General features: G+C 35.4%; 1 protein-coding gene across 2 annotated transcripts; it reads left to right on the top strand.

Moving 5' to 3' along the window:
- The first annotated feature begins 1290 nt into the window (after positions 1–1290).
- LOC122475807 (complement factor H-related protein 2-like) lies at positions 1291–23804 on the top strand. Of its 2 annotated transcripts, XM_043567907.1 has the most exons (5): positions 1293–1472; positions 4168–4362; positions 5830–6006; positions 22911–23093; positions 23549–23804. In XM_043567907.1, exons 1-5 carry the CDS (start codon positions 1415–1417, stop codon positions 23755–23757), a joined length of 822 nt encoding a protein of 273 aa, XP_043423842.1. In that variant the 5' UTR covers positions 1293–1414; the 3' UTR covers positions 23758–23804. The 2 variants fall into 2 exon arrangements, with proteins under 2 accessions (XP_043423843.1, XP_043423842.1); XM_043567908.1 differs by lacking the exon at positions 5830–6006 and having other exon boundaries at positions 1291–1472.
- Positions 23805–23837: the final 33 nt, after the last annotated feature.

Consider the following 23837-nt stretch of genomic DNA (forward strand, 5'->3'; position numbering starts at 1 on the left):
GAGCAGGGGAGGGGCAGAAAGAGAGAGGGAGACAGAATTCCAAGCAGGCTCCAGTGTCAGCATGGAGCCCGATGTGGGGCTCAAACTCACGAACGGCAAGATCATGACCTGAGCCGAAACCAAGAGTCAGACGCTTAACTGACTGAGCCACCCAGACACCTCGAGGTTCACTTTAATATAAGCTATTTTGGTATTCTGGAAGTATTAGTTGTATATATTACTAAATTATTTAATATTTAAAACCATGTAGTTATAGTAAGGAAATAAATAAATTTCAATGCATTAACTCTATGACAGTGATGACTGATTTATTTTCTCCTCCTTTATAGTAATACTATATTTTCCATATTAATTATCTGCTTGAAAACCATGCTCTTATATTAAGTAATTGTATCTTAGAAGATGGCAAATATAATTAGCTATATATATGTAAATATGCATGTATATCTAAAAAATCAGAACAAATGCAATTAATAAATCAGTGAAAGGACAGCTGTGAGGGCATTTGAGTTATGTTCCTAAAACAAAAGGGATATCACTGCATGCCTCTGAATATATTGTACCCTAAAATAAAAGGTGCCTCAAAGCATGTTGGTTAAAAGATATTTAAATGCCAAGAAGATGCTGAAACTCTTGTACTCAGTAGTGTAATCTAAGGTGAGTTTAAAAGTCAAGCAGTGTTTCCTAAGCATAAGAAAATATAGATAATGGAATAGGGTCCAGATGCACACTGGTTTTCATAGACCCCTAATTAATTACATAATGAGGGTAAGTAAAGGACAAGAGAAAAATACAATGACAGGGGCGCCTGGGTGGCGCAGTCGGTTAAGCGTCCGACTTCAGCCAGGTCACGATCTCGCGGTCCGTGAGTTCGAGCCCCACGTCGGGCTCTGGGCTGATGGCTCGGAGCCTGGAGCCTGTTTCCGATTCTGTGTCTCCCTCTCTCTCTGCCCCTCCCCCGTTCATGCTCTGTCTCTCTCTGTCCCAAAAATAAATAAAAAACGTTGAAAAAAAAATTTTAAAAAAAAAAAGAAAAATACAATGACAGAGACTCAGTTATTTGCATATGATTCATCTGGTTGAGAAAGAGCCTTACCAATTTTCAATAGGTGTTTATTTAAAGTTTAGTGTTTTCTCACTTTTGGGTCCAACCTGTTACTGTCCCTAAATAAAGTCGTACAAGTACATATCAGGGAATGAATTCAAGAAATTATTGTGAAACCACTAATAGGAATTGAGAGACTTTGCAAACTTCGTTGAACTTTGATATTTACTAAGTAACCTCAATTGATGAGCTTCATGGTAGTGCACTTAAATTCAGGGTCACGCTTGGTAACTGCTAACAGAACAGATTTAAAACCACAAAGAGCACAACTGGAATATTTGTATTGATACACCATTGGGAATAACGAACATGCTGTTACTAATCAGTATCATTCTCACCTTGTGGGTTTCCTGTGCTCATGGACAAGGTAAGTTGAAAAGACATCTGAACACTCGATTTCCTTCTTAAATGTGACTTCATATCATATCTAGTTTTATGTGTCTGTATTTTTTAATGAATTTACTAGTTAAAATAGTCTGTATTGTGACACCCTAATGGGATATAACTTTATAGGAAAATTACCTCGTGTTTATCTAAGGGGAAAATAAAATAAATTCTGTTTTCTTTTTCCTAAGTTTGTCAGAAAAAGGACTCTCAATGTGGAGATATGTGAGTATGCTCACACAACTTTAGGCAATATGTCACAAGAAAAGTGAGGTGCTGACTTCAAAATAAATATATGGAGGTTTCTTTTTTTATTTTATTTAATTAATTAATTAATTTATTTATTTAGTTTAGTTTATTTATTTTGAGAAAGAGAGGCCACAAGCAGGAGAGGGGCAGAGAGAGAGGGAGATAGACGATCCCAAGCAAACTCCACACTGTCAGTGCAGAGCCCTATGCAGGGCTTGAACTCACAAACCGTGAGATCATGATCTGAGCTAAAATCAAGAGTCAGACACTTAACTGACTGAGCCACATAGACGGCCCAAGTTTCTTGTTTTAATGCAAGAAAACCTTTGGGAGCAATGGATATCTTAATAATCTTGTATATGATGATAGTTTTATGAATTCATATGTCAAAACTGCTTAAATTTAGGGGAAGTAAAATATTTGTCATATTTTTCAACTATTGAGGTTCACTTAAAATATGAATTAATCAGTAACAATCAACACTTAATAGTAATTTCTCTCAATACAAAATGACACTTTTTGGTTGGGATAAAGTCATTCTAAAATATTTTGGATTTGAACAAGTAGGAAAGCCTGTGCTATTATTCACAATATGTGGATATTTAATTTTTAAAAACTACTTAAAACCTAAAAATATCTGTCTTTACAGAACAGAATAAGTATTTGTCCTAAGCTAGTAGTTTAGTAAAATAAAGTAATTGATGTTTTATTTGGAGAAAACCGCTATCCCAATTCACTCATGCGAAAGAACTTATTAAATCAGACATTTCAAATATATGCAGTTTACCATATTTCAATCATACCTTAATAAAGCTGTGGTAAGCAATTATAATCAATTTAATATTTCAACAAAATTAGCATTAAGACAATAAATTTTAATTTGCATTTCTGAGTCCACTGGTAAGTATTGAGTAAATAAATAAAAATTTTCAGAGCGTTAACTGTAGCACTGATTTGTTTTCACCTTTGGAGCAATATATTTTCTAGATTATATCTCTGAATGCAATCCTTATGTATTAAAAATTATATCTTATGACATAACAAATATAATTGGTAGCTTTTTAAGCTTGTCTTTAGAGAGCAATTTCTTTTTGTGTATTAGTTCTAATAGCTTTCTCTTGCATGTATAAAATCTTTAAGATTTTTATTTGTATAACTATATTTTTCTCCTTCCTTAATATCTTTATAAATTTTTCATTATGATATCTTTTTAAAGTCTCTGATTTCTTTTAAAAGCAAAGCGTCTTATTTCCAGATTATTGTAAATGAAATCTCTAATGTGCTTTAGGGTACTTCATTACAGCATTTGTGAGTAGGACATAAATCACTATGCTTTACTCCTGAATTTACTAGAATTTATTTTTGTAATTTGCCCCACACTGAGTTTTAGATGCTATTTAAGACTATATTCAGGCAACTTCCTTTCCTAGCAACAGAAATAAGAACAATACAACAAAGGGTCCTGTCCAGTTTAAAACTATCCTCACTCAGTAACTCTTTTCTGAAAGTACCTTTAAGAATGCCCTGTAAATTTGGGTTGTACCAATGTTTCTCAAAGGAGACATGAACCTGTTTAGTGGAAGCAGACTGTTTCATAGATAGAATACATCTTTGTGTGTTTAGTGGCACGGATAGCGTTGTGTTTCTGCAAGATTCCGATGCTGAAATCCTAACTCCCAGGACTTAAGAGTGACAGTATACAGAGACAGGGTCTTTAAAGGGGAAGTTAAGTTAAATCAAGGTCATTAGGGTGGGCCCTCACCCAATAAAACTGGTGTTCATATAACAGGAGCAAATTAGGAAATTAGGACACAAAGAGAAGAAGATGGGAAGACACAGGGAAAGGAGACCATGTACAAACCAGGGAGAGATGCCACAGAAGAAACCATTCCTGCTGATACCAGATCTCGGACTTCTAGCTTCTAGAATTACAAGAAAATAAATTTCTGTTATTTAGGACACCCAGTTTATAATTATAGTTTTATATGCATATATGTTTATATATCCTATGTATAATGTGTTGCCTAGAGTAGGAGAAGAGGGGTGGAAATGGCTAAGGTTTCTGAGGGGAGGTATGCATGAGACACAGGAAGAAGAGACACCGGAAATGAGTGGAGAACTGCAAAGAGTTTGAGCATCCCACCAGAAGCAAAGTTCTTAGACCTGGGAAGCTTAGTGGATAGACCTACTTTTATTCTTTTTCTCAGTGTTTGCTTTTTCTGTGTTATCTTAATCTTGGAAATACTTCTGAAGAACTCAAACAACGCAAACACCTCAAATACCTTTGTATTCTTAGTTATAGACTGCCCCAGCTCTTGAATCACAAATACAAGTGGAACAATTAACTTAAATAGAATCATAAAGTCATCAATGTGATTATTAAAATAGAATTACTCATTCATGTATGGTACTATTTTTTTTTTCTTAAGGAAGAACTTGTGGTTTTCCAGAAATAAAACATGGAAACATATATGATGAAGACAGATACAAACACAACTTCCCAGTTGCTCTGGGAAAGTATTTCTACTACTCGTGTGATCACAGCTTTGCGTCTCCTTCACAATCACTCTGGACTAAAATAACCTGCACAGAGGAAGGATGGTCACCAACACCAAAGTGTATCAGTGAGTAAATACCCTGGTTATTATCTGGATGAATTATTTAGTGTGTTCAGTGAGTGGAGAAGTGGATGCCAGGGGGTAGATCACAGAATCACAGAACAATTAGACAATCACAGAATCAGGGGCTGGAGGAACCAATCAGCAAAGACAAGGTAGTCTTTCCTCCTTTTATAAGAAACTGTTTGTGGAAATCAAATCAGAAAAAAAACAAGATACAAACTTTTGTCTAAACCTTTTCATTTTATCTTATCTTATCTTATTTTTTTTAAAATATGGAATTTATTGTCAAATTGGTTTCCATACAACACCCGGTGCTCATCCCAACAGGTGCCCTCTTCAATACCCATCACCCACCCTCCCCTTCCTCCCACCCCCCATCAACCCTCAGTTTGTTCTGTTTTTAAGACTCTTATGTTTTGGCTCCCTCCCTCTCTAACCTCTTTTTTTTTCCTTCCTCTCCCCCATGGTCTTCTGTTAAGTTTCTCAGGGCTGGTTCAACATTCGCAAATCAATCAATGTGATACATCACATTAATAAAAGAAAAGATAAGAACCATATGATCTTGTCAATCGATGCAGAAAAAGCATTTGACAAAATTCAGCATCCTTTCTTAATAAAAACCCTCGAGAAAGTCAGGATAGAAGGAACATACTTAAACATCATAAAAGCCATTTATAAATCTTTTCATTTTAAATAGTGGTGGTCAATACTGTTAACTGCTAGTATTTAAACACACTCATTGGTAATTGTATGACTGTAGGTTTTCTCAAGAGAGTTTATTTTTATGTGTAATATCAGATTCAAAATTGCTGTTTCTTTGAATATCCAAGAAGAATTTTACTATTATCCTTAATTTTGTCCTTTTTGTTAATCACATCTTTTTAAAAAAATTATTTAACATTTACTTATTTTTGAGAGAGAGACAGAGACAGAATGTAAGCGGGAGAGGCACAGAGACAGAGGGAGACACAGAATCTGAGGCAGGCTCCAGGCTCTGAGCTGTCCACGCAGAGCCCCACACAGGGCTTATTAACAAACCACAAGATCATGACCTGAACTGAAGTTGGACTGAGCCACCCAGGCACCCCTCACATCTTTGTTTTTTAAAATTACATCTGCCTTCCTCTCTCAATGAGCACAGAGAAAAGCAGAGTCATGAAGAAGACAGAGTCATCAAAGAGAAAAGCAAAAAAGGCACAGGAGATAAAAGTCATCTCCTCCTTCAGGAAGCAATTTAGACAATCAAATGAGAAACCAAAACTAACTTTTCTGATATCTAAAGGAATTTTACAAGTGTAGAGTGTTTTATACATACACATGATGATTGATGACATTACATATTAATATTTTTAACTTGCATGAACTCATTTTTAAGAAACGAATTTTTGTGTGTGTTTTCTCTTTTGAAGCTTGCAAAGTATAATATTCCTTCATTGCAAGATTTATATTAGTTATCTTTTGGGTCTTTAGGACAGTGCTTTTTCCCTTGGGTGGAAAATGGTCATTCTGCCTCTTCAGGACAAACACACCAGGAAGGTGACACCGCAGAAATTGTCTGTGATACAGATTATCGCCTTTTAAATAATCAGAGCAACATCACATGTACAGAGAGTGGCTGGTCCATCCCTCCTAAATGCAGTTCGACAGGTAAGTCTTTTGGGATCCTGTATTCTTTTTTATTTTAGGAAGAAGTAACATCATGAAACATATGCAGTGTTGCTGTTGTTGCTATTTTTGCCTTTTTAGTTTTAGGGTTTCCGTTGTGTCTGAGTAGATATGAAAGTCTCTGGATAATCCTAGAAAATCATTTTGTCTTTACATGAATTCAATGTAGGCAATATTAGGAAACACTGGTCAAGAGCATAATGAAAATTTTCGAAAGATACTTTAATGTTTTAGTGACACAAATTTAATGTTTATAATGAAATTATGCAAAATCAGTTGACACAACATGAGAATAAATTCTATTCTGCAAGGTGTAATAGTTAAAATTCCACATGTGCAAAATCTTATTGCTAGGAAATCTTACTGCTAAATGCTAGTTGGCATTTATCTTTTTTGGCAAATGCTAAATTTACATCATTTAAAGAGAAGCACCAATGTATTGATAATTTCCACATTGTTAGAACTTTGTACTTCTGAAATTTAGGTTTCCAGGGTATAACTTACAACATAGAAATCTCCTTCATAAAAAAAAATGTCAAAAATAGGAATATATTGGAGCTGAAGTTGAGTTGGAGTTTCTCATACTTTTAATGGAAACAAAACAGTTGCTGAATGTGAATAAGGGTCTCAGAAATAATAAGATTCCTAAAGCATTGTCAAAGACTCTAAGGGAACAGTGTCTATTCTAGCCCTACTTATTTTCCCATTCATCATTAATTCATCTAATCAATATTTATTGTGAACATTTATATGCCAAGCACTACCAAAACTGTTGGAGATCAATACTCTACAAGAGTCAGTATCTCTTTATTCATAGACTATTATGTCAAGTGGAAAACCAGGAGTAATAATAATAATAATTTTAAAAATAAAAAATAGAAAGTTAAAGATTAAAAGTCATGTACATTATAAAATATAATATTAATAGTGACCTGAGGAAGGGCACATTTTACATATGATAGTTTTCGAATCTTTTCCAACCTTCAGGATGGCATCTGGAGAGGTGAAATAGCATTAAGGCATCAAAAGGTTTGGACTCACTGAAGCAAAGCAAGGAGGCCAATGTGGCTGGCCCATGATGAGGCAAAGTGTTGGATTAATTAATTTAAAAGTTATAGGCTATAATATATATTGCAGATTTTAGCCTGTGTGCAATTAGAGGCCTCTGGGAGATTTTAAGCAGGCAAGTGACACAAAATGAGTTTCAAACAAGATCATTATGATTGCTATTTTGAAAATGAATCTGGAGTGATTAAGAAGAGAAAGGAGGAGGGCCAGTTAGGAGAATCTAGATGTGGCATGTTCTGGGGTATGATAAAATGGAGAAAAGAAGTATTTTTCTGGGGCTTTAGTTTATGTTATTTGCAATGTAGAAAAAGAGAGAATTGGACTGTCTGATACAGGCTGAATATTATAATATGTTAATTATACTTTTAAATAAATGGAAAACAAAAAAAATGAGAAGAATCTTAAACTCCAGGGGAGAAAAAAATATATATCTTTTTATGGAAATAAACAATATGTATACAAGGTGGGTCTGACAACTTGTTCACACACAGAAAAACTCTGAAAATAAAACCACAATGAAATCTCATTCTTGGTGGAATGATAATTATCAAAAACACAAGAGATAACAAATGTTGGCGAGGATGTGGAGAAAAGGGAAACTTATGTACTGTTGGGAATGTAAATTAGTATAGCTGCTATGGAAAAGAGTATGGAGTTTCCTCAAAAAATTAAATGTAGAAATACCATATGATCCAGTAATTCCACTACTGGGCATATATCCAAAGGAAATGAAGTTATGATCTTGAAGAGATGTCTGCACCCCCATGTTCATACCAACAGTATTTATAATTTTCAAGAGGTAGGAGTTATGTAAATTTCCACTCATGGATGAATGAATAAAGAAAATGTGACATATAATGGAGCATTATTCATCCCCAAAAGAAGGAAATCCTGCCATTTGCAACAATATGCATGGACCTTGAGGGCATTGTGCTATGTGAACTAAGTTAAATAGAGAAACACAAATACTCTATGATCTCGTGCATAGGTAGAATCTAAAAAAGCCAAACTCATAGAGACAGAAAGAATGGTGGCTGCCAGGGACGGGGGGTTGAGGGAAATGGGGAGATGTTGGTCAAGGTGTACAAACTTCCAGTTAGGAGATGAATCGGTTCTGGAGATCTAATGGATAGCATGGTGACTCTAGGCTCAGCACAGAGCCTGATGTGGGGCTTGATCCCACAACTGTGAGATCATGACCGGAGGCAAAAATCAAGACTTGGACACTCAGCCAACTGAGCCAGCCAGGTGCCCCAAGAAAAAGAATTTAAAAGCATAAATATAATAAAAATGGCTTTTACGTTTATTTTTATTACCTATAGTTGCCCAATAGTGACCTTTACCATTGTGCTCTATGTCTTCATTTAGCTTCAGGTTACTGTCCCATGTCCTTATACTTCAGCCCTCAGCATTTCTTGGAGGTCATGTCTACTTGTAACAAATTCTCTTAGCTTTTGTTTATTGGAGAATGTCTTCATTTCTCCTTCAGTCTCGAAGGATACGATTAAAATTTCACCAATGAATTCTTTCTTTCCTCAGAATCACACAAGTGTTGATATTACATATTGTGCTGCTTCTTAGATATATAGGATATTTTGTATATAATCCCTAGTAATTTCACATAATATAGCAATACATTAAAAGAAGCAAATCAAAGTATGGTTTATGATAATACTTTTCTTTTTTTTTTTAATTTTTTTTTTCAACGTTTTTATTTATTTTTGGGACAGAGAGAGACAGAGCATGAACGGGGGAGGGGCAGAGAGAGAGGGAGACACAGAATCGGAAACAGGCTCCAGGCTCCGAGCCATCAGCCCAGAGCCTGACGCGGGGCTCGAACTCCCGGACCGCGAGATCGTGACCTGGCTGAAGTCGGACGCTTAACCGACTGCGCCACCCAGGCGCCCCTATGATAATACTTTTCAAAGTTGGCACAGTTTGAGTACTCTGACAAGGTCAGTTGTCAGTGATGGGGTTTTGGCGTGATACTAGGGTTTGGAGCTGACGGCCAAGAAAGAATTCTTGAAGACATCTTTGGTGCAAAAAGGTGATTTTATGAAAGCACCAGGACAGGACCCTTGGGCAGAAAGAGCTGCACTGGGGTTGTGATGGGTAATTGATTATATACCGTCAGGTTGGGAGGGGGTTAGGGATAGAGTAAGTCTCTAAGTTATTTTGGAAGCAAGGTTTCCGAGACCTTGAGGGGCTAGGTGTTGTCAGGAAAATGCTTTTTATTACCTTTTAGTAAAACCTCAGTCATGAGACCCTTCAGAAGTATATCAGGAGGCCATAAGCTTGGAGTATGGTTGCCAGAATATACCTTGGGGGAGTTGAGATAAAGGACGTTTCCAAAGGAATTTTTATTTTTATTTTTTTTCAACGTTTATTTATTTTTGGGACAGAGAGAGACAGAGCATGAACGGGGGAGGGGCAGAGAGAGAGGGAGACACAGAATCGGAAACAGGCTCCCGGCTCTGAGCCATCAGCCCAGAGCCTGACGCGGGGCTCGAACTCACGGACCGCGAGATCGTGACCTGGCTGAAGTTGGACGCTTAACCGACTGCGCCACCCAGGCGCCCCAGGAATTTTTATATTTTAAAGTAGACTTATAGGTTCCTGGGGGGTCAGGATAATGTTAAGCCAATATTCCCTTTTGCCCCTAGCAAAGTGTCATCGTCAAGGCAGCTGGGCTCCCAGAGCGAGGTCACTCTGCCTGTTTCAAGGACTTGTGAATAGGCTGTAGGCAGTAAAGGAATTTAATTTTTCATTTGCCTTAGTTTCCCACGTCACACGGCAAACACTTAACCCCCTTTCCTTTGTTCTCGGGTAGCCAGGAGTGTCCGAGGAATATCACTCATATTCTACTTGGCTGGGGGTGGGGTGGGGGTGGGGTGGGGGTGGCAGTGGTGGTGGTAGCTTGTACTTTGCCCTCAGCTTGCGTTATGCTCCCTCATCAGTCAGGAGTGGATGGTATATAGAAAGGAAACAAAGGGAGACGAGAAAACTAGCTTTATTTTAACTGTGCAAAAGCAAATTGTAAAGCTGATATTTTCAGTTATCATATATGCCTTTTACCTTACGTCCACTGAGGATAAGTCTTATTGTAATCCTAACTGAAATTTGCTATTCAACTCGTATGATAATCTTTTCTATTATGATGTGTATGTTTTTTCCACACCACCAAGCAATTATCTGACACCAGGAAGGTGTCTTACTATTCAACTCAATTCTGACACTACCTACCTGGAGATAGCATAAAATCCCACAGATTAAGGGCTCAGTCCTACAAGACTGCCCCCATTCCCTTCACAAGCCAATTGCTAGTTCAGTGTGTCTGCTGTGCTTCTAACCAAATAGCTATAAATCAGAGGTTCCTATGACCTTCTCTGATTCAATTAATTTACTAGAGCAGCTCACAGAATTAAAAAAAAAAAAACAGAACAAAACCCATTTTGTTTACTAGGTTACTAGTTTATTACAAAAAGCTATTACAGGAATAGCCAGATGAGAGATGCACAGGGCGAGATATGTGGTAAGGGGTGTGGAGCTCCCACGCCCTCTCTGAGTTCACCACCCTCCTGGCACCTCCATGTGCTCTCCATCCCAGAAGCTCTCAAAACCCTGTCCATTTGGATTATTATGGAGGCTTCATTACATAGGCAGGGTTGATTAAATCATTGGCTATTGGCAATTGATTCAACCTGCAGCCCCTCTCCTCTCCCTGGGGGTCAGGATGGTAGGACTGCTAGTTCCAACTCTCTAAAGACAGGGCTGACTCCTTGGGCAACCAGCCCCCATCCTTGGTATTTACAAAAGACACCTCATTTACATAACTAAAGATACCTTTATCACACTCATCACTTAGGAAATTCCAATCATTTAAGAATTGGCTTAACATTAGGAGCTCTATGCCAGATGTGGGTCAAAGACTAAATATATATTTGTTATAAATCATATCACAACTGTTAACATGTGGCAAATAAATTGGAATTGTGCATATTGGTAGCGTAATATCTCACAGCTCTTTTTTGTTTGCTTAAAGAAATTTTCTTCTATTTGTGTTTATAAGAATTTCGTTTATTATATTTTCTTTTTTGACCAAATATTTGTTGTATTGTATTCGATTATCACCTTATCTGCATCCATTAAGATGTTTAATCACTAACATTCTTTCTCTGGGCTTGCAAGTTTGTACTCTGCTGGTTTAGAAGGTAGGTCATAAGATACAATGCCTTCACCAGGGACAAATCAATATTTCCTTTTACTGGAAGTTGATGGTAAATCTGTTATCTCGGGCGTCTCATGTCATTGAACTAACAGGCATAGAAGTGGATTATGTACACAGGCTGGGGATACTGAATTGAATTGTGGCAGGGTTATTGTTTACTACTATGTGATGAGAGCAGGGAAATTATATTTGAATGCATAAAATTCTGAGGCTCTCCCTTTACACTTACTCCTTTATCATGGCAAAGCCAAACTGACCCACTTCAAAACAACCAATCTTGGATCTTTTGCTGCAACGATGTGCTGGAACTTCTCTGTCTGACTCCTGGACTTCTACAAAGGCTCTCTTATCTAGGCGTAATTGTTGAAATTGGCATTCTCTAGGGGGTCCTAGACTGACTGAGAGGAGCTGGCTGCTTCAGGCTGCTTCAGGGTCCAGAGCCAGGGCCAAAGTCTGTGTACCTATTACTCTACACATGGGTGGGTGAGACTCCTCCCAAGTCCCTTGGCAGGTGGTGCTGGTTACAGGGTCAAAGTCAAATGGGTCTGTAGCCCAGTTCTCAGGGTTATGGAGCTGTTTCTGCAATTCCAGCTGGGGTGATGGTTGGTAAGTTGGCTGCCTGGGTGAAGGCTATCTTTTCAAACAGCTCTCCTTGTTCTCAGACTGCACCAGGGTTTCACAGTCTCCTACCTGGATCCCATATCTCCCATAAAAGACACTTTGCCTGTAGATAGATGCCATATTGTAATTACTGGGAGGAGGGATTTATGAGGAATCTCTTTTCGTCCATCTTGCCGATGTCACTCATTCCTTGTGCTATTTTTGTTTTTATGTCTTAGTTTCTTTCTGTTCTGTCTGGAGCTTCTTGTTATTTGGCTTGATTTTTCTCATAATTCCATATATGTTCACTTTTTATTTAGACAGATTGCTTTGGCTTTTTTCTTCTTGTCATTACATCACTTGAACATTTTGTTGACAACTATATGTTTAGTTTGCACATGCTCATTTTAAAAATCATCTTTCTTCAGGTATGAATTATATACAATATGATTGACACATATGTGTGTGCAGGCTAATGATTTGACAAATGTTTACATGTATATAGCCGCAATCCCAATCAAGCTAGAGACAATTTTGGAATGTTTCCACAAAACACTTTAGGTTTTGGCAATTATGGTTGACCTATTTTTTTAAAAAAAATTTTTAATGTTTATTTATGTATTTATTTTGTTTTTGAGAGAGAGAGAGAGAGAGAGAGAGAGAGGCAGAGGGGCAGAGAGAGGGAGACACAGAATCTGAAGCAGGCTGCAGGCTCTGAGCTGTCAGCATAGAGCCCGATGCCAGGCTTGAACCCACAAACTGTGAGATTATGACCTGAGCCAAAACCAAGAGTTGCACACCTAACTGACTAAGCCATCCAGGCACTCCTGTTGACCATTGGTATATATTCTTTTGTGAAATGTTGAATTTCCCCCCAATTTTAATTGGATAGTTTGTCCTATAATTCACTTGTAATAGTTCTTTAAATAGTTGGGATATAATTCCTTTATCAGATATGTAATTTGCAAATATCTTCTCACATTCTGTGGCTTATCTTTTGTGTTTCTAACAGTTTATTTTCAGGAACAGATTTTTAGCCTGTGATGAAATCCAGACGGGCCATTTTTTTTGAAGTCTTTATTTAAATTCTAGTTAGTTAACATATAGTGTAATATTGGTTTCAGGAATAGAATTTAGTGATTCATCAATTACATATAACACCCAGTGCTCATCACAAATGCCCTCCTTCATACCCATCACTCATTTAGCCCAATTTCTACCTGTCTCCCCTCCAGCAACCCTCAGTTTGTTCTCTATTGTTAAGAGTCTCTTATGGTTTGCCTCCTTCTCTCTTTTTTTCCTTGCCCTATGTTCATCTGTATTGTTTTTCAAATTCCACATATGAATGAAATCATATGATATTTTTTTTCTCTGATTGACTTATTTCGCATAGCATAATACTGTCTAGCTCTATCCACATCCTTGCAAATGGCAAGATTTCATTATTTTTGATGGCTGAGTAATATTGCATTGTATATATATATATATATATATATATATATATATATATATACACAATACCTCCTCTTTATTCATCATTTGATGGATGTTTGGGCTCTTTTCATAATTCAGCTATTGTTGATAATGCTGCTATAAATATTGGGGTACATGTGCCTCTTTGAATCAGTATTTTGTATCCTTTGGGTAAATAACTCATAGTGCAATTGCTAGGTTGTAGGGTAGTTCTATTTTTAATGTTTTGAGGAACCTCCATACTGTTTGTATTCCCACCAACAGTGTAAGAGGGTTCCTCTTTCTTCACATCTGCTGCCAACATCTGTTGTTTCCTGTGTTGTTAATTTTAGGCATTTTGACAGATATGAAGTGATATCTCATTGAGGTTTTGATTTGTGTTTCCCTGATGATGAGCGGTGTTGAGCATCTTTTCATGTGTCTGTGGGCCATCTGGATGTCTTCTTTGGAAAAATGTCTATTCGTGTCTTCTGCCTATTTCTTAACTATATTATTTGTTTTTTTGGGTGTTGAGTTTGATAAGTTCTTTATAGATTTTGGATACTAACCCTTATCTGATATGTCATTTGCAAATATCTTCTCCCATTTCGTCGGTTGCCTTTTAGTTTTGTTGATTATTTCCTTCGCTATATAGAAACGTTATTTTGAAGTCCCAATAGTTCATTTTTGCTTTAGTTTCCAGACATGGAAAGCTAAAGAGGTTGCTGCCTGTGTTCTCCTCTAAAATTTTGATGATTTCCTGTCTCCCATTTAGGTCTTTCATCCATTTTGAATTTATTTTTGTGTACAGTATAAGAAAGTGGTCCAGTTTCATTCTTCTGCATGTTGCTGTCCAGTTTTCCCAACAACGTGTGTTGAAAAGACTATCTTTTTTCCATTAGATATTACTTCTCGCTTTGTTGAAGATTATTTGACCATAGAATTGTGGGTCCATTTCTGGGTTTTCTATTCTATTCCATTGATCTATGTGTTGTTTTTGTGCTAGTATCACACTGTCTTGATACAGCTTGATGACTATAGCTTGAAATCCAGAAAGGTGATGTCTCCAGCTTTTCTTTTTTTTTCAAGATTGCTTTGGCTATTCAGGGTCTTTTGTGGTTCCATACAAATTTTAGGGTTGTTTGCTGTAGTTCTGTGAAAAATTCTCTGGTATTTTGATAGGGATTGCATTAAGTGTGTAGTTGCTTTGGGTAGTTTGGACATTTTAACAATGTTTGTTCTTCCAATCTATGAGCATGGAATGCTTTTCCATTTATTTGTGTCCTTTTCAATTTCTTTCATAAATGTTCTATAGTTTTCAGAGTATAGAACTTTTATTACCTCTTTGGTTAGGTTTATTCCTAGGTACCTTATGGTGTTTGGTGCAATTGTAAATGTGATCAATTCCTTGATTTCTCTTTCTGCTGCTTTATTATTGGCGTATAGAAATACGACAGATTTCTGTATGTTGATTTTGTATCCTGAGATGTTGCTGAGTTTGTGTATCAGTTCTAGAAATTTTTTGTTGGAGTCTTGCAGGTTTTATATATAGAATATCATGTCACCTGCAAATAGTAAAAGTTTGACTTGTTCCTTGCTAATTTGGTTGCCTTTTATTTCTTTTCATTGTCTGATCAATGAAGCTGAGACTCCCAGTACTATGTTAAATGACAATGGTGAGAGTAGACAGCCCTGTCTTGTTCTTGACCTTAGAGGAAAAGCTCTAAATTTTTCCCTATTGATGATGATATTAGCTTTTATATACAGCCTTTATGATGTTGAGGTACATTCCCTCTATCACTGTTTTGTTGAGGGTTTTTATCAAGAATAAATGCTGTATTTTCCTCCATCTTGCTGTATTTTGTCAAATGCTTTTTCTGCATCCATTGAGAGGATCATATGGTTATTATCCTTTCTTTTATTAATGTGGTATATCACACTGATTGATTTGTGAATATTGAACCAGCCCTGCAGTCCAGGAATAAATCCCACATGATCATGGTGAATAATTATTTTAATGTTCTGTTGCATTCTATTTGCTGGTATCTTGTTGAGAATATTTGCATCCATGCTCATCAGGGATATTGGCCTGTAATTCTCCTTTTTAGTGGGGTCTTTGTCTGATTTTGGAATCAAGATAATGCTGGCCTTGTAGAATGAGTTTGGAAGTTGTCTTTCTATTTCTATTTTTTGGAACAATTTGAGAAGAATAGGTATTAACTCTTTGAATGTCTGGTAGAATTCTCCTGTGAAGTCATCTGGACTTTATGTTTGTTGGGAGATTTTTGATTACTGATTCAATTTCTTTGCTGATTATGGGTCTTTTCAAATCTTGTATTTCTTCCTGTTTCAGTTTTGGTAATTTATATGTTTCTAACAATTTATCCATTTCTTCCAAATTGCTCAATTTGTTGAAACATAAGTTTTCATACTATTCTCTTATAACTATTAATATTTATGTGGTGTTGGTTGTCATCTCTCCTCCTTCATTCATGATTTTATTTATTTGGGGCCTTTCTCTTTTCTTCTTTATAAGCCTGGCTATGGGTTTATCAGTTTTACTAATTATTTCAAAGAACGAGCTCCTAGTTTTATTGATCTGTTCCATTGTTTTTTTGTTTGTTTGTTGCTATGATCATTTATTTCTGCTCTAATCTTTACTATTTCCCTTTTTCTGCTCCTTTACTCTTTATTTGCTGTTCTTTTTCTAGCTCCTTTAGGTGTAAGGTTAGGTTGTGTATTTGAGACTTTTCTTACTTCTTGCTTCCTTCTGATGACCACTTTTGGTGTATCCCAAAGGTTCTGGACTATCATGCTTTCATTTGCATTTGCTTCATGTATTTTTTCATTTCTTCTTTAATTTCCTGGTTAACCCATTCATGTTTAGTAGGATGTTCTTTAACCTCCATGTATTTGTGGTCTTTCCAATTTTTTTCTTGTGGTTGATTTCAAGTTTCATAGTGTTATGTTCTGAAGATATGTATAGAATGATCTCAATCTTTTTCTACTTGTTGAGGGCTGATTTGTGACCCAATATGTAACCTATTCTGGAGAATGTTCTATGTACACTTGAGCAGAATGTGTATTCTGCTGCTTTAGGATGAAATGTTTTGAATAAATCTGTTAAGTCCATCTGGACCAGTGTGTCATTCAAAGTCATTGTTTCCTCATTGATTTTCTGCTTAAATGATCTGTCCATTTCTATTAGTAGGGTGTTGAAGTCCCCTACTATTATTGTATTATTATCAATGAGTTTCTTTATGTTTGTGATGAATTGATTTATATACTTGGATGCTTTCAAGTTGAGGGTATAAACAATTACAATTGTTAGATCATCTTTTTGGATAGACCCTTTGTTATGATATATATAGTGCCCTTCTTCATCTCTTGTTACAGTCTTTGGTTCAAAATCTAGTTTGTCTGATATAAGTAAGGCTTCTCTGACTTTCTTCTCTGGCTTTCTTCCATTAGCATGATAGATTGTTCTATCTGCAGGTGTGTTTAGGTCTAAAATGAGTCTCTTGTAGGCAGCATATTGATGGGTCTTGTTTTTTATCCATTCTGGTACCCTATTTCTTTTGGTTGGAGCATTTAGGGCATTTACCTTCAGAATGATTATCGATAGATATGAATGTGTCATTCATATGAGATATGAGTGTCATTGTGTTACCTATGAAGTTGATGTTTCCAGAGATTTTGTCTGTTCCTTTCTATCTTTGTTGCTTGTGGTCTTTCTTTCCCACTCAAAGAGTCTCCTTTAATATTTCTTGCAGGGCTGGTTTAGTGGTCATGAATTTCTTTAGTTTTTGTTTGTCTGGGAAACTCTTTATCTCTCTTTCTATTCTGAATAACAGCCTTGCTGGACAAAGTGTTCTTGGCTGTGCATTTTTCCCATTCAGCATGTTGAATATATCATGACATTCCTTTGTGGCCTGCCAAATTTCTTCGGAGAGATCTGCTGTTAACTTTATTTGTCTTCCCTTGTAGGTTAGGAATTTCTTTTCCCTTGCTGATTTTAGGTTTCTTTCCTTATCTCTGTATTTTGCAAATTTTACTACAATATGTCTTGATGTTATCCTGCTTTTGTTGATTTTGATGGGAGTTGTGTGCCTCCTGGATTTGGATCTCTTTTTCCTTCCTCAGAATAGGGAAATTTTCAGCTATAATTTGATCAAATTAACTTTCTGTCCCTTTTATCCTCTCTTCTTTCAGGACTCTTATGATATGAATATTATTATGCTTTATGGAATTGCTGAGTTCCCTAAGTCTACATTCATGATCTAATATTTTTCTTCCCCTCTTTTCAGTTTCATTATTTTCTACAGTTTTATCTTCTATATCACTTATTTGTTTCTGTTTCTTCCATCCTTGTGTTCATTACATTCCGTCAGTTTAGCATCTTGGTTATAGCATTTTTTAATTTCTTCCTGACTAGTTTAATCAAGTATGTAATTTGCAAACATTTTTTTCACATTTTATGTCTTATCTTTTGAGTTTAAAATAGTTTATTTACAGGAACATATGCCTTAACTTTCAATGAAATACAAGTTGATCAATTTTTTAATTTTTTTATTTTGTGATCTACATAGGACATTTTTTCCAACTTCAAAGTTGCAAAGATTTATCATATTTTTTTTTCCAGAAAGCTTACATATGTACTTTTACATTCATGTCTGTGATTGATTTCCAGGTATTTTGTGTATGGAATAGGGTTCATCTTTTTTTCTTTTTTTCTCATACAGATTTTCAGTTGTTTTACCCACTTTGCTGGGAGTGGTATCATTTTACTCACTGAATATCTTGTCATATTTGTCAAAGTCCACTGAATATAGGAGAAGTGTGTTTGTGTCAATTTCTGTACTTTTAGTCTTTCGCACTAATATTTATATTTATTCTCATATCTTTATGCCCTTCCTTGATTACTATGGTGTGAGTCCTCCAATTTGTTCTTAATTGTGGAAGGCAGAATAATGGCCTCCCCAGTGGTGCCCAATAAGTTAGTATTGTTTAATCCTCTGAATATATGGGTTTCTTTTGTAGCAGCAGTATAAAACTAACATTAATTTTTAAAACTGTTTTTGCTTTTCTAGCTGTTTTCCATTTTCTTTGAGTTTTAACATCACGTTGTCAGTTTCTACAGAAAGTCTTTATATATGTATGTATGTATACTTGACACACGTTACATTAGTTTTAGGAGTACAACTAAGTGATTTAACAGATTTAACAAGATTATACATTATGCTATGTTCACAAGTATAGCTATCATCTATCACATTGCATTATTTTCACAGTGTCATTGACTGTATTCCTTATGCTTTGTCTTTTATTCCTGTGACTTACTTATTCCATAACTGGAGGCATGTGTGTATTTCCCTCTCTCCTTTATCCTTTTTACCCAACCTCCCACTCCTCTTCCCTCTGGCAACCATCAGTTTGTCCTCTTTGTTTATAGTTCTGATTCTGCTTTTTGTTTGTTAATCTTTTTTTTTTTTTTTTTTTTTTTTAAGATTCTGGTCATGAGTGTAATAGTATTGTAATTGTCTTTCTTAGTCTGATTTATTTCACATAGCATAATACCCTTTAGGTCCATACATGTTGCCTCAAATGAAATATGTCTAAGTCTTAATTAAAGTAAATAAATTCTTGATTTAGTCTTTAAGGAATTGACTACTTGTATCTATTTTACTAAGGGCCAAAATTACAATTCAAAAACAGGATGACTATAAACCAAACTCTGATGTCAAATCTTTTTAAAATAATTTTCTTGTGGTTTATAAATTCATTTAAGGTTTATATAATTTATAATATTTATTTTACTAAACTCAAAGAGAAGATTATATCATTCCATATTTATTATTTATTATTTCATCTCCAAAGTTTAGAGAACATATTAAAGATAAAATATGTTGCTATAAATATGTAGTGTAGTAGTTCTTATGGAATATCTTTAAAATACAAATAAAATGATGGTACTTAAAATCCAGTTTTTTTTTCAGACTGAACTAAGTAATATAGTATATTTGTTTTATAAAATGTCCAGATTAAAAGAACAGTTGGAATCATGGAAAATTCTCCTATCATAAGTATTAAGAGAGTTATTTCCTGAGGAATAAATGTGTTAAAGATACTTTAAGTACATTTGACAGCCCAAGAAATTCCACTTTGAGACATGAAATAGGCAGCTGGTGTGTGATCATAGAATGTGATATAAATTTGGGCTTCTTCAACATGTGGATTATATTTCAAGATAGATTACTAGCTGAGCTTATCCAGGGAATTACTGTATACCTAAAAAGAAGTCTAAGAACTTGGTCATAGGACACTCTAATATTTAGAGTTCAGGAAATAAAGGGAGCCAACTAAGGAGATACTGTATTAGCCACTTGTAGTTTTTCAAATCAACCTTTGCCTGCCACATATATTTTCCAGTCTTTTACTTTGAGCCCACCTATGTTACCATGTTTGAAGTGAGTTTCTTTTAGATGCCATACAGTTGGGTCTTGTTTATATGTCCACTTTACCATTTTCAGTCTTTTAACTGAAGTATTTAAACCATTTATACTTAAAGTCATTATTGATTGATGGGGCACCATGTAAGCCATTTTCTTGTTTGTTTTGTGTGTGTTTCCTGTGTCTCTAATTCCTGTTTTCTTGCCTTCCCTGTGGATTTTTTGGAACATTTTAATTCATTTTATTTTGATATATCTATATTGTTTTTGAGCATATCTCTTTGTATAGTTTTATACAACTATAAAACTATATATGTGTTGCTGTAGATATTAAGATGCACATATATAGCTTATCATTCTGCCTGATATTGACATCTTATCACATCAAGTGAAATGTAGAAACCTTGCTTCCATGTAGGTCCACTTACTCTCCCCACATTAAAGTTCTTAAGTATTGCCAATGCATACATCATCATGTGATACAGTTTTGCTCAAATATCAAATAATATCAAATGATGTAATTTTGTACAAACACCAAACATAGTTTAACCAACTAATTAGGAGAAAGATAGTCTGTTATATTTCCCCTATTTTTACTAATTCCATTGTTTTCCCTTCATTCCAAAGTTTTAATTCCAAAGAATTCTTAATTCTTAATTCTTCTTCCCTTCATTTCAAAGTCTTCCAAGGACAAGTCTGCTGAAGACAAATTCTCTGTTTTCCTTTATCTCAGAATGTCTTCATTTCTCCCTTAAATCCTACAGAATAGTATCACTGGGTATAGAATTTGGGGTTGACAGTTCTTCCTGGGTCCATGGTCACAGATGAGTACCCCACTGATATTTGAGTCCTTTCTCTCCCAAAGGTTTGCATAATTTCTATCTAGCTGCTTTTGGTATTTTTTTCCCCTTTTCTTAATAGTTTTCAGCAGTTTGATTATGATATATCTTGGCATAAATTTCTTTGGGTTCAACGTATTTGGAGATTTCTCAACTTTTTTGGTATATACGTTTATGTCTTATGACCAATTTGGGAAATTTTCAGCCATTATTTTTTGAAATATTTTTTCATCTCCAATCTCTTCCTCTTTCTTTTTCTCAGTATCTACTCTTTGCTGTCTTCCCATAGGTCCCTGAAGCTCTGTCCATTTTTTTTTTTTTGCTTCTTTTCAGTCTACTTCCAAAATGGATAATTTGTATTGCTGTATATTCAAGTTTATTTATCCTTCTTGCATCTGCAATCTATTACTGAGCCCATCCAGTGAGTTTATTTTTTACTTTTTATTTAAAAAAATATTTTTTTTGAGTTTGGATTTAAAAAATTTTTTTTTAAATATGAAATTTATTGTCAAATTGGTTTCCATACAACACCCAGTGCTCATCCCAAAAGGTGCCCTCCTCAATATCCATCACCCACCCTCCCCTCCTTCCCACCCCCCATCAACTCTCAGTTTGTTCTCAGTTTTTAAGAGTCTCTTATGCTTTCGCTCTCTCCCTCTCTAACCTCTTTTTTTTTCTTCCCCTCCCCCATGGACTTCTGTTAAGTTTCTCAGAAACTCCAGGAAGTAGCGACGGCTAACGAACAGATCAAAAACGATTTAAGCAATATAACAGAAAATGAATTTAAAATAATAGTCATAAAATTAATCACTGGGCTTGAAAAAAGTATAGAGGACAGCAGAGAATCTATTGCTACAGAGATCAAGGGACTAAGAAACAGGAGGAGCTAAAAAATGCTATAAATGAGGTACAAAATAAAATGGAGGTGACCACAGCTTGGATTGAAAAAATATTTTAATGTTTATTGTTTATTTTTGAGAGAGAGAGAGAGAGAAAGAGGGAGAGAGAGAGAGAGAGAGACAGAATGTGAGTGGGGGAGGGGAAGAGAGAGAGAGGGAGACACAAGATCCAAAGCAGGCTCCAGGCTCTGAGCTGTCAGCACAGAGCCAGATGTGAGACTGGAGCTCATGAGAACCGTGAGGTCATGATATGAGCCAAAGTCAGACGTTTAACCGATGGAGCCACTCAGGCGCCCCCATCCAGTGAGTTTAAAAAGAATTCTGTTATATTTTTAGTTCTGTAATTCCTCTATATTTTTATTGCTTTATTGAAGTTTTAAAAACCATTGTCAATTCCAATATCTGTGTCATATCAGTATGGTTTTCTGTTGATTTTCTTTTCTCTTTTGAGATTCTCCTGGTCCTTGCTTTGACGAATGATTTTCAATTGTATTCTGGACATTTTGGGCATTATGTTTCAAAATTCTGCATTTTATTGAAATATTTTATTTATTAGGTCCTCTCTACCATCATGCAGGGTGCAAGTTCTGGCTTCCCACTTGGCCTCCACTGACACCATGGGAAGGGGGAGGGGTATCCTATTCCCTAGGAGTGTGGATAGAAGTCTAGGCTCCTTACTTGGCCTTCGCTGATCAAGATGGAGAAAGGGGTGGTTTTAGGTTTCTTCTGTGGTATTTCTCAGAAATAATTCAGGTATTGTAAGAAATGTCTCTGTCTTGCTAGGCCTAGGCAATGTCTTATGTTGGTTTTTACAATATGTTTAGGATTTTTAGTCATACTTAGCAGAAGGAATACACAGAAATGTTTTTCCCTCGTCATGTCCAGACTAGGAAGCCAGCAGTTCCCTTTCACATTATACAAATTTGTAATTCTTTGAATTTTATCAAAGGGATAGATATTTATTTTGTAATAAAAATGGAAAAAATCAATAAAAAATGACTAGAGATCCAATAGACATTACAATATGTTGTATATATTTTTAAAAAAGGACATTTCTTCATCTAAGTTACCTAGCTTTTTAGCATACATTCTCTAAAAAAAGCATTTTTTAATACTGAAATAATGCAAAGGAGACATATTTGTTAATGTTTTATGCATGCTTTCATGTGGGGTGAAAGAAAGGGCTTAAAAGTGGAACTGTCATTTTAAGTGATTAAAATTTCTTTAATGAATCATTTATGTCATCAGAAATCACAAGTGTTGATATTACATACTGAGCTATATTTTTATTGCTTTATTTTAACCTGTGTTTTCCTTTGGTCTTTCAATAAATCAAACAACGTTTTTTTAGACCCTAAAAGAAAATGTGGGCCTCCTCCACCTATCGACAATGGAGACATTACCTCATTCCCATTATCAACGTATGCTCCAGGATCATTAGTTGAGTACCAATGCCAGTCCTTCTATGAACTTCAGGGAAACAAGAATATAATATGTAGTCATGGACAGTGGTCAGAACCACCAAAGTGCTTGGGTAAATATTTTAACATCCTCATAGATCCTGGGTAATGAATATGATGTATTTGTAGAATTTGTATTTGTAGAGTTTTCATGGATTAACAAGCAACCGTTCGGTTGAATGACTGACTACCAAATATTAACATGTGAGAAAATAAAGTTGGAAAAATTCTTGTTCAAGCAATAACAGCAACAAAAGATCTTTAATCAAAGCTCTTCCTGTGATAACTGACATTTTGTATCTTAGATTATAATATTTAATTATTACACATTAAACACAGCACCTCATTTTTATCCTGAATTGTTTAAAATGATTTAAATCTACATGATGGATTTTCAGTGAGTTGGCTTGGAAAGGTTTGAGAATGAAGCCCTAGACGAATGTAGAATATTCTAGTTGAAAGGCTGAGATTCTGTGGAAAATATTTGTATGCTAATTAATGTTTTATGTTCATTTTTTTATACTTTCAGATGCATGTGTGATATCAGAAGAAGTCATGGATAGACATAACATACAGTTACGATGGAGACATGAAAAAAAATTTTATTCTAAAACAGGAGATATTATTGAATTTGTATGTAAAAGTGGATATCATAAAAAGACACCACATCATACATTTCGAATAACCTGTCAGGAAGGGAAACTGGAATATCCCACTTGTGTAAAAAACAATGGCTAAAATGCAGCCCTAAAATTAAAATATGTACATTTATTCTGAATTTTTCATTATGAATCCAGTTCTTCTCAGTTATTGTTTCA

Source organism: Prionailurus bengalensis, chromosome E4, assembly GCF_016509475.1.
Source record: "Prionailurus bengalensis isolate Pbe53 chromosome E4, Fcat_Pben_1.1_paternal_pri, whole genome shotgun sequence".
NCBI lineage: Eukaryota > Metazoa > Chordata > Mammalia > Carnivora > Felidae > Prionailurus > Prionailurus bengalensis.

What these genes read in the sequence shown, in the direction of transcription:
- LOC122475807 (XM_043567907.1), top strand. Translation starts at nt 1,415, where the DNA reads ATGCTGTTACTAATCAGTATCATTCTCACCTTGTGGGTTTCCTGTGCT. An exon ending in TTCCTGTGCTCATGGACAAG is followed by an intron (nt 1,473 to 4,167) that starts GTAAGTTGAAAA and finishes TTTTTTCTTAAG; the next exon opens with GAAGAACTTGTGGTTTTCCA. An exon ending in ACCAACACCAAAGTGTATCA is followed by an intron (nt 4,363 to 5,829) that starts GTGAGTAAATAC and finishes TTGGGTCTTTAG; the next exon opens with GACAGTGCTTTTTCCCTTGG.